This window comes from Neophocaena asiaeorientalis, unplaced genomic scaffold (genome assembly GCF_003031525.2).
Source record: "Neophocaena asiaeorientalis asiaeorientalis breed wild unplaced genomic scaffold, Neophocaena_asiaeorientalis_V1.1 scaffold65, whole genome shotgun sequence".
Classification (NCBI taxonomy): Eukaryota; Metazoa; Chordata; class Mammalia; order Artiodactyla; family Phocoenidae; genus Neophocaena; species Neophocaena asiaeorientalis.
Window position 1 is genome coordinate 7,436,509 of NW_020173215.1, and position 15,132 is coordinate 7,451,640.

Below are 15,132 nucleotides of genomic sequence, written 5' to 3' on the forward strand. Positions count from 1 at the left end.
ACAGAAAATGTATAATCTTCCATCAAGATAATGCAAGACTGCATGTTTCTTTGATGACCAGGCAAAAAACAGTTACGGCTTGGCTGGGAAGTTCTGATTCATCCGCCATATTCGCCAGACATTGCATCTTCAGATTTCCATTTATTTCAGTCTTTACAAAATTCTCTTAATGGAATGAATTTCAATTCCCTGGAAGACTGTAAAAGACATCTGGAATAGTTCTTTGCTCAAAAAGATAAAAAGTTTTAGGAAGATGGAATTATGAAGCTGCCTGAAAAACGGCAGAAGGTAGTGGAACAAAAGGGTGAATACGTTGTTCAATAAAGTTTTGGTGAAAATGAAAAATGTGTCTTTTATTCTTATTTAAAAACCAAAGGCACTTTTTGGTCAACCCCATATGATCCAAGAGAGACTTGGAAAGTATTTGTACATTGGGATTTGCTCTCTTGCTATTCTGGGGAATGGCCAAGTGAAGAAGTAAGATGTGCCCTGTTGACCTGGTGAAGAGACTGCCAACTGCCAGACAGGTTTATCATCTGCTGCCAACTACCAGACCATGCTGCTAGCAGACCGACCAGCTGGCTAGAGACAAATAGACAAGTTCAGTAGATATCAGCCCTGCAGGCCCAGACCAGAAAACCTGTTCTCTTCTCTCCCAAATCATAACCTAAATAAGTTATTGCTTTGAGTCACCAAGTTTTGCAATGGTTTGTTACTCAGCAATAGATGAGAGGCATCTAGCTTCCTCGCTGTTCCCCAAGCACATTTCCACCTCTGCAATGGCAAGTTCTTTACTCTAGACACTTTCCCTGTATTGCATGGATTATCTGTTCACATCCTTCAAGTCTTTGTTCAAATCTCAACCTCTTAGGGAGGCTTACTTTGAATACTCTATTAAAAATAAACTGCAACTTCACCACTGCCCCTAGCACTCCAGATCTCTCATCCTGATCTTTTGCTTTGTTTTGTTCTTCTCTAGCACTAATTGTCTCCTAACCTACTGAGATATTGTGTTTATTGTCTGCTTGCTCCTGCTGGATGTAAGTTCCAAAAGGACAGAAATCTTCAACTGTATTATACATTGATATACCCCAGGTGTATAGCCTGGCAATAGGAGATGCTTGCTAGATATTCATTAAATAAATGGATTCAATGTTTCAGAGATGTCTGTTAGATCAAGTTGTTAATCACATAAATCACATCTTCTATATCTATCAGTCACTTAAAGAGTTAAAATCCTTACTATGATTATGGACTTGTTCTGCCATGCCTTATATTTCTGTCAGTTTATGCTTTAGGGTCTAGTGTTTTTATCATAAAACAATTTTAAAAGGAAGTTTAAAAAAATGTATAACAAAACATTCAACCAAGTTGGCCTTTCTTTTAAACGTCTTAATTAGATAAGATTCACTTTAATTTCTTTAGTAGTACTAAAATTTTATTTAATAATAACAATAAATAATAATAACATCCAAGACTAACTTATGGCTAACTATTATGTATTTACTGTTCTACAACTGCTCTAATTGTAACGTTCAATGAAGAAGTAGCCTTTTTCACAATGGAAAGTGAATAAGAATTTAACAAATAAATATTGCACATCCATATAATAGTATACTATATAATGTTATGGTTGATAATATTGATATGATATTCATATAATCTATAAGAAAAAACAATTAGGCTATTAGACAGTGTGTATATCATCCCCCCTTTTTTAAACTAAAATACTTAAATACACAAACCTAAGTTATACATTTAAAAAGTTAATAATAGTTAACTCTAAATAATGGAATTATGAGATTTTTATTTTCCACTTAAAAAGAGTTGTATAATAAAGAATTTGGTCTTTGTCTAAGTTTCTAAGATGGAGAATATAAACCCTTGGAATTTCCCAAGTAATAGCAGTATCTTTGTTATTCATGGTAGGCACTTGGGACTACCCCTAAGTTTATGCTAATGAAGTGACTCACGGTAGGCCCCATGTAATTAGAGGGTTGGAGCTTTGAGCCACGTGATATAGGCCCAACCTCCTGACTCTCAGGGAGGGAAGGAGGTCTGGAGACTAAGTTCAATCAAGTGATCAATGATTCATTCGATCAGTCATAATACTTAAAATTCAGCTTATTCATATAAGGTTTTGCTCTATGATGCAGTCATTATAAATACCATTTAATTGTAATATAAATTTATTTACATTGAATATAAGTTAAATGCACATAATGAAACCCCAATAAAAACTCAGGACACTGAGGCTTAGGCGAGATTCCCAGCTAGTGAACACACTGCTGTGCCAGGATGTTGACACACCCTGATTCCATGGGCAGAGGACACAGAAGCTCTGCTTTTGGGACCTTCCTAGATCTCACCCAGTTACGTCTCTTCTTTTGGCTGGTTTTGATTTATGTCCTTTATAATAAAATTTTAATCACAAGTATGGTGCTTTCCTGAGTTTTCTGAGCCATTTTCAAGAACTATTGAGCCTGGGGGTTAGTGAGAACACCCACATTTGTATTCAATTGGTCAGAAGTATGAGTGGCCTGGGGACCCCTGAACTTGTGGCTGGCATCTGAGTGAGTGTAGTCACATTGGGGATTGTGCTCTTAACCTGTGGAGTCTGTAATAACTTACTGTCAGAATTGTACTGCAATTTGATATATTTTCATACTATCTAAAGTATTTTTATAATGAACTTCCATTACTATTATAATTTAAAAAGCCACTTCTATTTTGAAAAAAAGAGGAAGAAGATCTTGCAATTATATAAATCATTAGTATTTTAAATTGCAAAATCAATAACTTTGAAAGAAATAAGAAGAACTAAATAAGAGCCAACAAGTAAAAATGTCTAGGGGAAAAGAAGGTAAATTTATTAAATTAAATTTAAAAGTTCATGAAGGTAATAAGATAAAAATATTAAAACTGGTATATAAAATTTTGTAAAATAAAAAATAATTTCGTGAAATAAGTTTTCCTTCAAAACAAAACCAATATAATGCATTTGCAGGGCAAAATACATGATGGTGGGAAAAATAAATAGCAAGGTTCATTTAACAAACAGTAACTTACAATTTTTGTAAAATATAAATTTACATTACAATTTAAAGATATTTCTACATGACAGAATCACAGCAAAAAACCTTATATGATTAAGCTTCTGAATTTTAAGTATTATGACTAAGGGGAATGAAATGTGAAAAAATGTTTTTTTTGTCATTTAGAGTTTTTCCCGTGAAGTCTATTGATGCAATGATTTTTAAACCACTGGACCATAATATAGACATACAGTATTAAGTTGCCTGGTTTTTAAAAACGCCTTATTGGCTGCCTTCTCCTCCCCTTCCCTATCTCACTTCCCCACTCCTCTCCTGGTATTACCTCTACTGGTATTACCTCTAAATAAACTACGTGCTTTCAAACTCTTAGGGTCTGCTTATGGGAGAATATAAAGAAAGATATGTGTAGAAAAAATTTTTAAGAGGACTGATTTTCTTTCTTTCTTTCTTTTTTTTTTTTTTGAGCTCTAAAATCCATATAAACATTTATTCTGCCCCTGGCTGGGGGTGGGGAAGAGGGGATCCGGGAATTGGGGATCTGTGGGCCATTACAGACAGCCCCCGGAGGTGGGCAGGGCTCTGGTGGGAAGACAGTGTCCAGAGGCCAATGGGCCCTGGGGTGTTCAGAAGGCAAGGCCCTGGGGGCTGATGGAGGGGCTGGCTTGGTTCCCAGAAGTCCCAGGAAGAGGACTGACTTTCTTCCATAAGCACTAGTTTTGCCATCATGGAACAGCCCTTCACATATATGTATTACAGTTGTTGCCTGACTGATAGTCTTGATTTCAGTTTCTTCTTGTCCCAAAAGATCATGCACACAAGAAGCTACTGACAGCAGCTTAAAAGGGAGGAAAAAATAAAAACACTCACGGGAAAAATTATGACACCAGTGCTTCCCCTGAAGAAAAGTAATTATTAATAAAATAACAAAAATCATTTCTGAAAATACCTTAGTTGTTTTCGGAGTTGCTCGATTTCCACATTTTGTTCAGTTACTGTTTTCAAAAAGTGTTGATTAGTCTGCCAAAAGAAAAAAAATAGAAACATTCAGTATCAGATCGTTTAAAACTGTATCTTTAAAGACTAACTACAGGGTATATGAGTAGAAAAAAATGAAATGAAGTCATGATAATAATTAGATTTTTTTAATGATAAAATATAACCCTGGCCATCTTTCCGCGCCTTCACTACTTCAGTGGACACCTGCTTCACTTCAAACTACCTGCATTTGCATTTCTGTGTCCTCTGGCTTTTTCTGGCCTTCTGAGCCTCCTTTGCTCACCAAACTATGCAGAAGGCTATATAGGTGGTGTAGAATTCATGCCCCCAGCGTGTTCTGTAAGAGCCCCAAAACAATGACCGAATGGAACTGGTGGGTAAAAATCCCCAACTCCCGTGCCCCGTGGTGGATAACTGAGGCTGTTTCTCTACTGGCTTCCACAGTTCAGCAGTGGGATTAAGTTTCAGTTACCCACAGTGTTAATTTGCTTGATTGTTAAAAACCCGTTATTGGCTACCTTCTCTTCCCTTCCTAGTCTTGTTTCTCCACTCCCCTACTGGTTTTTCATGGTATTATCTCCCAAATAAATGACATGCTCTGGAACCCTTTCCTCAGGGTCTGCTAATGCTAAAGTAAGTTATGAAGCAGTCTTCCAACTGTAGAATAAAATTTTCTAAGGGAATTGATTATCTTCTCTAAGTGCTGGTTTTACCCCAACTTCATATTTTTAATACACTTTTCTATTTCCCTCTACTTGGGATGTCCTCATTCAGCCAGCATCCATCCCTGCATAACCTGTGTGGTCACTCTAAGGCAAAACTGATTGCTTCCTTTCTGCATTTTGATGAAACTTTACATATACTTTTACAATGCACATTGCACCGTACTTAAGTACTATGTTTAAAGTCTACATATATTCCTGGCTACAACATGTGCCTGTTTTCGAAGATCAGCTGCACCCAGAACTCCCAGCATCTAGCACATGATTCAGTACATTCTAAGCACTTATACCTTTGAGGAATGAATGAGTGAATGAATGAATGCCTTAACTGAGACATGAAAGAGAGTCTGAGGACTGCATCTTTATCTTTATCTCGGGAAGTAAACTACTCCAGAACAGATTTTAGTATTCAATTCACAGACCACAATTTAAGAGACCAATTATGGCATGCAGAGAAACAGGGAGACAATAATGAAAGGTAGGTAAATTACACCACACCAGAAAAGTTAAAACAAAACAAAAAACTGTAACACTGGGCATGAGTTACAACAGACATATGATTATATGCAAATAATTGAAGGGTTGACTTAAAAAAGAATTGAGCTTGTTCTATGTTACTCCCAAAGATAAAACCATATGTCAGTGGGAGGAAGCCTGGTAAGAGAGATTTTAGCTTTCTAATAATCAGAGTTCAAAGGAACAGGCTCTTTGGGGAAATGACAAGATCTCTTACAGGAGATATTCAAAGCAGAGGCTAGAGGATCATCTAAACTGTAAAGCATTTAATAGAAGGATGCGTATATCACTTGAGGGAAAGGATGATCTTTAATATCATTTCAAATTCTCCTGTAAAGCTATCTCAACGACTTCAGACCAAATTGATTCCCTTTTATAATGTTTATAATGTACCATTCATGTTTTACTATATATAGTCTTGGAACTGGCATAATTAATGCTTGTGTTTTTTATTATTTGGGAGCACCTTAAAGGTAGATTATGTACAGTAATTAGCAGAAGTATAAATTAGAATCATGAATTTTAAGAAGCTGGTGTTGGGAACAAACACACATAACTTGCTAGCAAGCCTAGTAAGAGCTCAACAACTGCATCTGAATATGGCTTTATGATGCTCTGTATTTACGATCACAAAAAAATTATATACTATACCTATACTATAGAATCTCGAGATTCATAAAGGTTCAGAGAATCCCTTTCAATCATCTATCTTAGCGCCTTATTCACCGATTATTTCATATGTCATTTCTGTTTTTCCAACTAGACAGGGGCTTTGTGGATAGATGCACATTTCTTTTGCAACTAGAGAAACTATAGCAGAAGGAACTTAGTATGCAATTAACAAATATTTTTGAGTTACTTTATAGAGATGAGTAAGTCTCAAGAAAAACATGATTTCAGTAAAGAGAATTTCTAGGAAATGTAAACTCTTATTGAATCTAAGTAAAAATAAATAAATATAAACTTGTATTTTTAGGTACCATTCGGGTCAGGGCATTTTACCTTCTGCATGTCACTAAAGTACATTGTTTATAAAAGATTTTATTTATTTGTTATATACTCATCAATTTATTGTACATCTATAGGAGCCTATTCATTTCATGAGCTTATTCATGTAATCAGAAAACTTTTTAATGGAAATTATTTGATTTTGACTCAAACTTGCTCCTATGACCATGCTCTGAATGCTCTTTGAGACTTTACAAAATCTTTACTATCACTTAATCCTCCTTTACACTTAGTAGAGTCATGTTTAATACCTTAACGATTGATACATAAGAAAAACTCAAGTCTTAAAAGTTTCTCTTAGCCAATTTCCTCTATTTTAACAACCAGGGTAGTCTTTTCTTTGCTCTTTATAACACAATGCTTAATCCAACTTGTCACTTTCTTAGCACTTTTATTGTATCCATAGCTTATTATTCTTAGTTTTGGCCTAAAACTATGAATGCCTTAGAAATTTTTAAAGTATGTCCTGTAAATATTCAAATATGTTTTTCTATGACTTACATCAGAATGATTTGGGGCTGTATATAATAAAATATGGGCCCTGTGGTACAAAATACCAAAGGATTATGTAATCTGCACAATTCTAGGAAATACTGAAAAAAAGAATAAACAAATGTTATGGTAGGTTAAACTATTAATGTCATGTAGAAACAGGATTTCTTTTTTTTTTTTTTTTTTTTGCGGTACGCAGGCCTCTCACTGTTGTGGCCTCTCCCGTTGTGGGGCACAGGCTCCGGACGCGCAGGCTCAGCGGCCATGGCTCACGGGCCCAGCCGCTCCGCGGCATGTGGGATCTTCCCGGACTGGGGCACAAACCCGTGTCCCCTGCAGCGGCAGGCGGACTCTTAACCACTGCGCCACCAGGGAAGCCCAGGATTTCTTAATTATGGAAATCAGTCATCATTTTATTTTGGAGTACTTTAATACTATTTTAAAACTCTAAGAAGTATATTATCAAAAATTATAAGTGATTAGAAATTCCAAATGTTAACATAAGTAAAATAGAGAGAAATTTATTTAATAATTTTTTACATGGTTAAAGGAGAAAGTTTTTTTAAGTACAATAAAATTGGATAAACTTACTTTTGATGGCACACTTAAACAAAGACATTTTTATTAGGTACTACCCTGCTAATTCTGAATTAGCAGGGAAACTAAGCAAAATGAAGAAAGGAAAGAGAGGAAATTACCTGGGATGTCATAATCCTATTATTCAACAACGAGGTGAAATAAAATTCCAAGAAGGAAAAGAAGAGAATAAGAAAATAAAAGTGAGAGGTGGGGAGAAAGATAAAGAGCAGAGCTGGGAAGGCTAATTTTATTTCTTTTGGGAAAAAATTAAAGGGAAATTTAGGTGTAGCAATTTAGGTGAGTGGTGGTCAATCAACTAACAAATGATTCTTATTGTTTTTAAGGATTTGGGTTACCATTTGTCTAAAAGTTCCACCATTCTTAGTGTATACCTAACTATGTTCTAGATGAAATACTAAGAACAAAGCATGAGTCCTACTCTTGAGGAGCTCACAGTCGAGATTACTCTCAGGAAATCTTACCAAGGACTCTTAAGAGTATTTTCAGATTAGGATATATTTCAGATAGATGTTAGCTTTAAATCTCTGGAAACCAGCGTGAACCCTCATGTCATGCTGCTGAATGTGAAAGAAAAAGACAGATAAAAAGAAAAGAATACTGCTTACCTATTTTAATTTCAAGTATTTTTTTCTTGTTAATTTGCCTTAGCAAAAATAAACATTATTACTTATAGTGACAATTTCTAGTTTATATAACAAGTGCATTAAATGGATATTTTCACTTACCATTTCTGTGGTCTCATTAGTTACATGAAGTTGCTTGGTCAGTTGTTGAAAATTGGTCAGCTGATCCTGTAGTAGGAAGAGGGAATATATAAATAGCATTTTGTTTGCAACCCATATTTAAAATTAAACTAAAATCAAGGCTAAAATCATTATGCCTAAATCTAGATGACATCAATTGTATTTCTTCTCACAAGTACTGTATGAATTAACAGTTGAAGAAATAAAAAGATAAATTTTTTTTAATGATTACAAAATTAAATAAGGTGGCAATGTGGAAACTAATGTAGCTATTTATGTTTTATGTGAAATCATTATTTCTAGAGATCAATCCATTAGTAGATAGATATGCTAGAGACACCTTACCCAATATTGACAAACAATATTCAAACCTATTCAAAACGTACAGTACAAACCACAGCACAGGAGTTATTGTGCCTTTCCTCCTTCTTTAAAATTCTCATGGCTTGAATGCCCCACAAGTTTTAAATTTTTTGATTATCTGTTATGATCAGATTAAACATCATATGTCAAATGACAGAATTCAAGATTGATGGATAACTAGGGAAATAAGGACAGAGTATTATTTGTTAAGTCGTATACAAAAACAAACAAACAAACAAACACAAAAAAACCCTAACTGCAGGGACTTCCCTGGTGGTCCAGGGGTTAAGAATCCGCCTTCCAATACAGGGGACATGGGTTCAATCCCTGGTCGGGGAACTAAGACCCCACTTGCTGAGAGGTGCAGCCAAAGAAAAAAAAGGAAAGAAAAAAACCCTAATTGCAAAGCTATAGCATAAGAATGATCTTATTCAAGCGGAAAAAAATTCCCTAAACCCAATGGCTTAGCTGATTAACCTAATGAAAAATAGGCTTAAAAGAACAAACTCATATTAGAAACGGTTTCCAGATCTCAGAGGTAAGTATTATGGCACAGACTACATGTGAATTATTTTCAAACCAGGGCATGTATAGAAAAATCATTTTGTAAACTGCGAAGCATCATTAAGTATTATTATGACTTCTTTAGGTAGAAATTCCTAATTACAGTGATAATAATAGGAACAGTCATAAACTGGAATTTGAAAAGTCTATAAATGAGAGTTGAAGAGAGGCATGATAACCAGTATATTTAGACAGCTGCCTTCTCATAAATCCACAGGAAAGGAATCAGAATTGGAATTTCTCCATAGATTTCAATGTACCTAGCAGAAAAAGAATCAATGGAAAGATAAGGGAGGTAGATTTTCCAACGGAATGGATGGTCTTGTGAGATAGTACGTTCTTGTCAACAGAGGTATAAAGCAAAAGCTATATGTTCACTTTAAAAGAATATAAAATGATTCTTGCTTTGGATAGAAAGAAGTCCTTAATAACCATTAAGAGCCTTCCTATTGTAAAATCCTATTCTGCTTAATTTATGTTAGACAAACTTCACATTTTAGTAAAAGGTCACATTTAAGGTTGTTAACATTTTCATTTCACAAGTGTTGTCATCACATTTGAGCAGGCTTCTTCACTGTCCATGGTCTAATGATCAGTCTTTGTCTTTTTTAACCAGGTAAAAAAATCAAGAATATAAAAGTTTTGGAGATCCATTTACACATAATAATCTTAGAGCTGCTTAATAGCACTAAATACAGCTGTCGCTGCTAATCACATTACAAAACCCTATGTACACTAGGCACAGTTTTGATTATCTTATGTGTTCAAAAAATTTCTAACCACTGAAGATCAATTTACTGCCAACATAAATAACGCGGTAGAGACTTCGGCATTCTTCTCCAAAACTGAGTTTCTCCAGAATGCAACTTCTTACTGATATACAAGAAAACCATGAAATCCAAGATTACCTTTTGCTTTTGACTTTCAACTACATGAATCTGGGCCTCAGTCATATGTTCCTGGTAAAGTTTCTGTAGTCTGTCCAGCTCCTGAGAAACAGTCTGCCAGAGTTCTACAGCCTGAGTTTTTTCCTATAAAAGAAAAACATTTCAGAACTCATTAAATTATTAGCAGGTTACAAATAAATTAGCAAAGTACAAATAAATCATACTCTTTTACAGAATGAGTTCTTGTATATAAAGCCACAAAATAAAAATAGAACTTGTCTAAGATCGTATAGTTGTAATATTTTTGATGATATAAAGTTGTAAATAAAATTATTTAGAGGGACTTCCCTGGTGGCACAGTGGTTAAGAATCTGCCTGCCAACGCAGGTGACGCGGGTTTGAGACCTGGTCCGGGAAGTTCCCACATGCCACAGAGCAACTAAGCCCATGCGCCACAACTACTGAGCCTGCGCTCTAGAGCCCACGAGCCAAAACTACTGAAGTCCATGCACCTGGAGCCCGTGCTCCGCAATGGGAGAGGCCACTGCAATGAGAAGCCCACGCACCACAACAATGAGTAGCCCCCGCTCGCTGCAACTAGAGAAAGCCCGTGTGCAGCAATGAAGACCCAACGCAGACAAAAATAAATAAATTAATTAAAAAAATTATTTACAGAATAAACCTAAAGATGAAAGCTCCTTACTTTGAAATTTTCTTTTTATTCAGATTTAATAGCTAAAATTAAAACCCTTCAATCACTTTCTTGTTCCAGAAAGTGTAAGCCATAGAAATTACTGATGAAAACTGTCCCTGGTAAAGTACAAGAGGTTTTTTTCTGACTGCTAAAGTAATAAATGTTTATCATAGAAAATTAGGAAAGTACAGAAAAATAGAGAAGAAAATAAAATTACCTAATATTTTTTAGCACCTGATAATAAATACTGCTAACATCTGGATATAAACATCTTTATGAATGTTGGATGTAGTCTTGTTTATAAATGTGATTTGGGGGGGAGAATTCTGTATTTTTTTTCTTTAAAAAAACTGGGAAACACATAGTGTGCTGTTTGCGTTGTCTATTTTTCACCTGGAATTTTATAATGAGAATTTTTTCAGGTTATTAACTATTCTTTCAATATAGTAATGCTCAAAAGTGATATGGGGACCCTTGAAGAAAAAATTTTGTTCATAATAATATGAAGACATTATTTGCCTTTTTCACTCTCATCCTCTCATGAGTGTACAGTACAGTTTTCCAAAGTTTATATGATGTACTGTGTAATGTTGTCATTGCTCTGATGGCTACCAAAATGCACTCTTATGCTCCCATTTGTTTCTAAAAATGTCTTAATTAGTAATATGATAAATACCCCACACAAAAAAAAAACCTCTTTGGAGTCCTCAATAATTTTTAAGCATACTGAAGAGGGGTCCTAAAACCAAAACGGTTGAGAAACTTTAAGCTAGCATATAAAAAGCATTATTCTCTCTTTTTTTTCTTTTTTGCATGTACTTTTAAAAAATTGAAGTATAGTTACCTCAGCAAGCTGTTGACAGAATCAAGAAGAAACTTTCATCTCTTTGTCCCTAAAGCCCAAGCTTTTAAATCCCAGGTCAGAGCTAATTCTCTCAGTTTTAGTTAAGTAGGTAAGAAGGTGTAGTGAAAAGATATGCATTTTTGGAACAAAATGAGTATACATTTCAAATAAATATACACTTATAAGCTTTAAGGAAACTATTTCTGAGGCATAACATGCATTCAGAAACACACAAATCATAAATTTGTATAGTGAGTGCACCCATGTAACCAGCACCCAGTTCAAGAAAGAGAACATGATTACCAGCAGCTAGAAGCCAGTTGCCCCTTTCTTACAGATACTACAATCCTCCCAAAATAACCTTTATCCTGACTTTTTAAATTATTGATTAGTTTTGCCTAAAATGTATATAGTTTAAAAATATGTAGACAAAAGCAGAATCTGGAGCCAGAATTTGGGTTGGATTTCTAATTCTGGCTGAATGACCCTGTACAATTCATTTTATTTCCTTAAGACTGCTTTCTTTTCAATAGAATAGTCATAAAAATGCCTCGTAACTCAAAAGACTGCAGTTTCCCAAACGTGCCTGATGGTAAGAGTCATCTGGACTACGAAGAAAGCCCAGATTCTCCTAAGCCAGTGGTTCTCAAAGGACTAGCATCAATACCTTAGAACCTGTTAGAAATGTGAATTACTGAGCCATATCCTAGACTTCTTGAATCAAAAACTTGGGGGAGGGGGTGACAATCTTTATTTCAGTAAGCCCTCGGGTGATCACGATACACACCAAAATTTGAGAACCACTGTACTAACGTATAACGCATCATTTGGAAAAAACACAATTTAAGTGATTCCACATTTTTAGGTTTTTAAACTACTTCCAATTTTTCACTATCAAAACATTACTATAATGAATATATTTATTCATATATATATTTTTTTATAATAAATTTATTTATTTATTTTTGGCTGTGTTGGGTCTTCGTTTCTGTGCGTGGGCTTTCTCCAGTTGCGGCGAGCGGGGGCCACTCTTCATCGCGGTGCGCGGGCCTCTCACTATCGCGGCCTCTCTTGTTGAGGAGCACAGGCTCCAGACGCGCAGGCTCAGTAGTTGTGGCTCACGGGCCTAGTTGCTCCGCGGCGTGTGGGATCTTCCCAGACCAGGGCTCGAACCCGTGTCCCCTGCATTAGCAGGCAGATTCTCAACCACTGAGCCACCAGGGAAGCCCTATTCATATATTTTTATATACTGTTTCTTAGGACAGATTCCTAGAATCTATGTGATGTCACCATCTAATAAATTGGTTAAAGGATATGAACATTTCTAGGGCTCTTACTGCCAAACTGCCCACCAGAAAGATTTTTACAAATCACACTATTATAGGAGAGCAAAATACTCCAAACGAAAAATATTTAGTTAGGTACTTGATATTGTACTAGTGCTACTGGCTCCCAAAGCAACTACACTTGAGACACACAGAACCTTTTGCACCTAATTTTAATTCTGCTTTATCATGCTGTTTAGTAATAATAATGATAAAGATGATAAAAATAATAGGTAGATTTATGAACTCACACATGTGCTAGGCATTACCCTATGTGCTTAATGGGGATTCAAAATTTTAATTACCATAAGAACTCCATAAAATAAGAATTATTATAATCTCCATTTATAAATGAAGAAGGTGAAGCACAAAGAAGTTTCCCAAGATCATAGAGCTACAAAGTAGAATGGGGACCAAACTCAAGAAGTTTGGCCAAACTTTTCTTCCAAAAGCTTGTGTGTTTCACAAAAGTAGGAGCCAACATTCTGCACTGTATGTGATAAATACTAAGCACAGTGCCTCATATATAATAGACAACGAAAAATATCTGTGGAATGGATGAAGGTATTTGAATCTTCTGTTAAATTCTCTAGACTTATTACTTTAATAAAGCATAATATAATAAAGAATTCTCCCTCTTTCTCTCAATTTTCTACTATAAATTGTATCTTATTGAGTTTTAAATTTATTCAGTTTGGATTCACCTAATCTTCACGCATGACACAAAGGGCTTTCAATCTAGTGATGGATACCAAAACAATTGTATGTGTTTTACTAGAACTTAATAATAAATTTAATAAACATGTATGTATAAGTAATAAGCAGAATTAACATCTGACATTACTATTTTATGGATTTATTAACATTTTTCTATTATTCATACTTTATAAAATTGCCAAAACTCTCACTCAGTTAAAATTCCATACTTAATATACAAAATACTTTGCAGATATTGTGGCAAAATTTGTTTTTAACAAATCTCCTTTTTCATTTTTGACTGGCCAAACTTGTACCTCACCAAAGCTTCTGTGAAGTAATGATCCAAAATGTAGCAAAAAGGTAGGACCCCATCTTCAGAAAAATATGTACCAAGTAAGATGGAGATGGAGAAAGGCAAAGACAGGAGAAGATAGGAGGAGAAAGAGGTGAGAAAAGAGAGAACAAGTGTGGCTTAAAAAAACAAAGAACAAAATTTAGCAATACAAATTATAGCAACAACAACAAAAAGAAATTATAGCAACAAAAGTACTACAGGGAGATGCTTTTAAGACATAAGATTTGTAGTTTCAAAAAAAGAAAACAAAACAAAAAATGAATCCTATCTAGATTTGCACTTTTTTCTTTTTATAAATTAAAAAAATATTTGGATTTATTGAGGTATGACTGACAAATAATCATTGTCTATATTGAAGGTGTACTTTTACATATGATCTGTCACAATATTTTTAAAGAGTAATAAGAAATGCACATTCTGCCACAGCTTTCAAAGGACATATTTAATACCTTGTGAGAAAGCATTTATAAGTTTACATTAATTTTCATTTATTTATATGTCAACATTAATAAATCCTTTCTGAAATACTAGTCTAGAACAGAGTAAAGAACATGCTTTTCTCATTATTTTTGCCTCTATTATTTTTCAAATTCCTTCCCTTTACACATTAAAAAGAGTTCAGTGCTATATAATGCTCCTTATCAAGGTAGATACAACCTATCCGATTAACTTAAAATATCATTTTCAAAAGCAAAGAATTCCAAAACCAAATTTACAAGGAATAAAAAAATATGACTTTTCATAGATAACTATAAAATCAAAATTGTAATAAAGTATTTCCAATCCCCATTTATAAAATGAAGAAACTGAGGCACACAGGAAGGTAGAAGAATGGGATTAAAATCCATAAAAGATATGAGATACCTAGGATGCAAAATTGTAAATTAAAATAAAATTCCCTTACATATAACCAAAAAAAATTGTGGTGCTGAAAACAGGATATATACAATATAGCTTCCCAAATATTTCAATTACCATGAAGGAGGAAAAAAGGAGAAAAAGTATAATTCTAAAAGAAGCATAACTTTAGAAAAATATAATTCTATAATCTTTGAAAATTGAAGAAAACAGTATCAAAAGAAAACACAGGAAAATGAAAAATGTAAATTTAGGCAAGTGGATAATTGATTCTTTTCTTTAAAAATTTTCTTTGGCATTAAAATATTTTATAACACTTAAAAAATCATGCCAAAAGAATTATGATTCAGTTAAAATATATACATGGCAACTACATTTATAACATACAGGGAAGGCACATATTATAAGCT

At 34.4% G+C, this 15,132-nt stretch overlaps 1 protein-coding gene across 1 annotated transcript in view; it reads right to left on the reverse strand.

The window, feature by feature from the left end:
* The window catches only part of SCLT1 (sodium channel and clathrin linker 1), a 254,147-nt gene that overhangs the window by 153,198 nt on the left and 85,817 nt on the right, over window positions 1-15,132 (reverse strand). The window contains exons 7-9 of the mRNA XM_024745118.1: window positions 9,969-10,091; window positions 8,116-8,181; window positions 4,003-4,073 (exon numbers count right to left, since the gene is read on the reverse strand). Of these exons, the coding sequence (XP_024600886.1) occupies window positions 4,003-4,073; window positions 8,116-8,181; window positions 9,969-10,091 (260 nt within the window). The remainder of the gene's footprint in view (window positions 1-4,002; window positions 4,074-8,115; window positions 8,182-9,968; window positions 10,092-15,132) is intronic.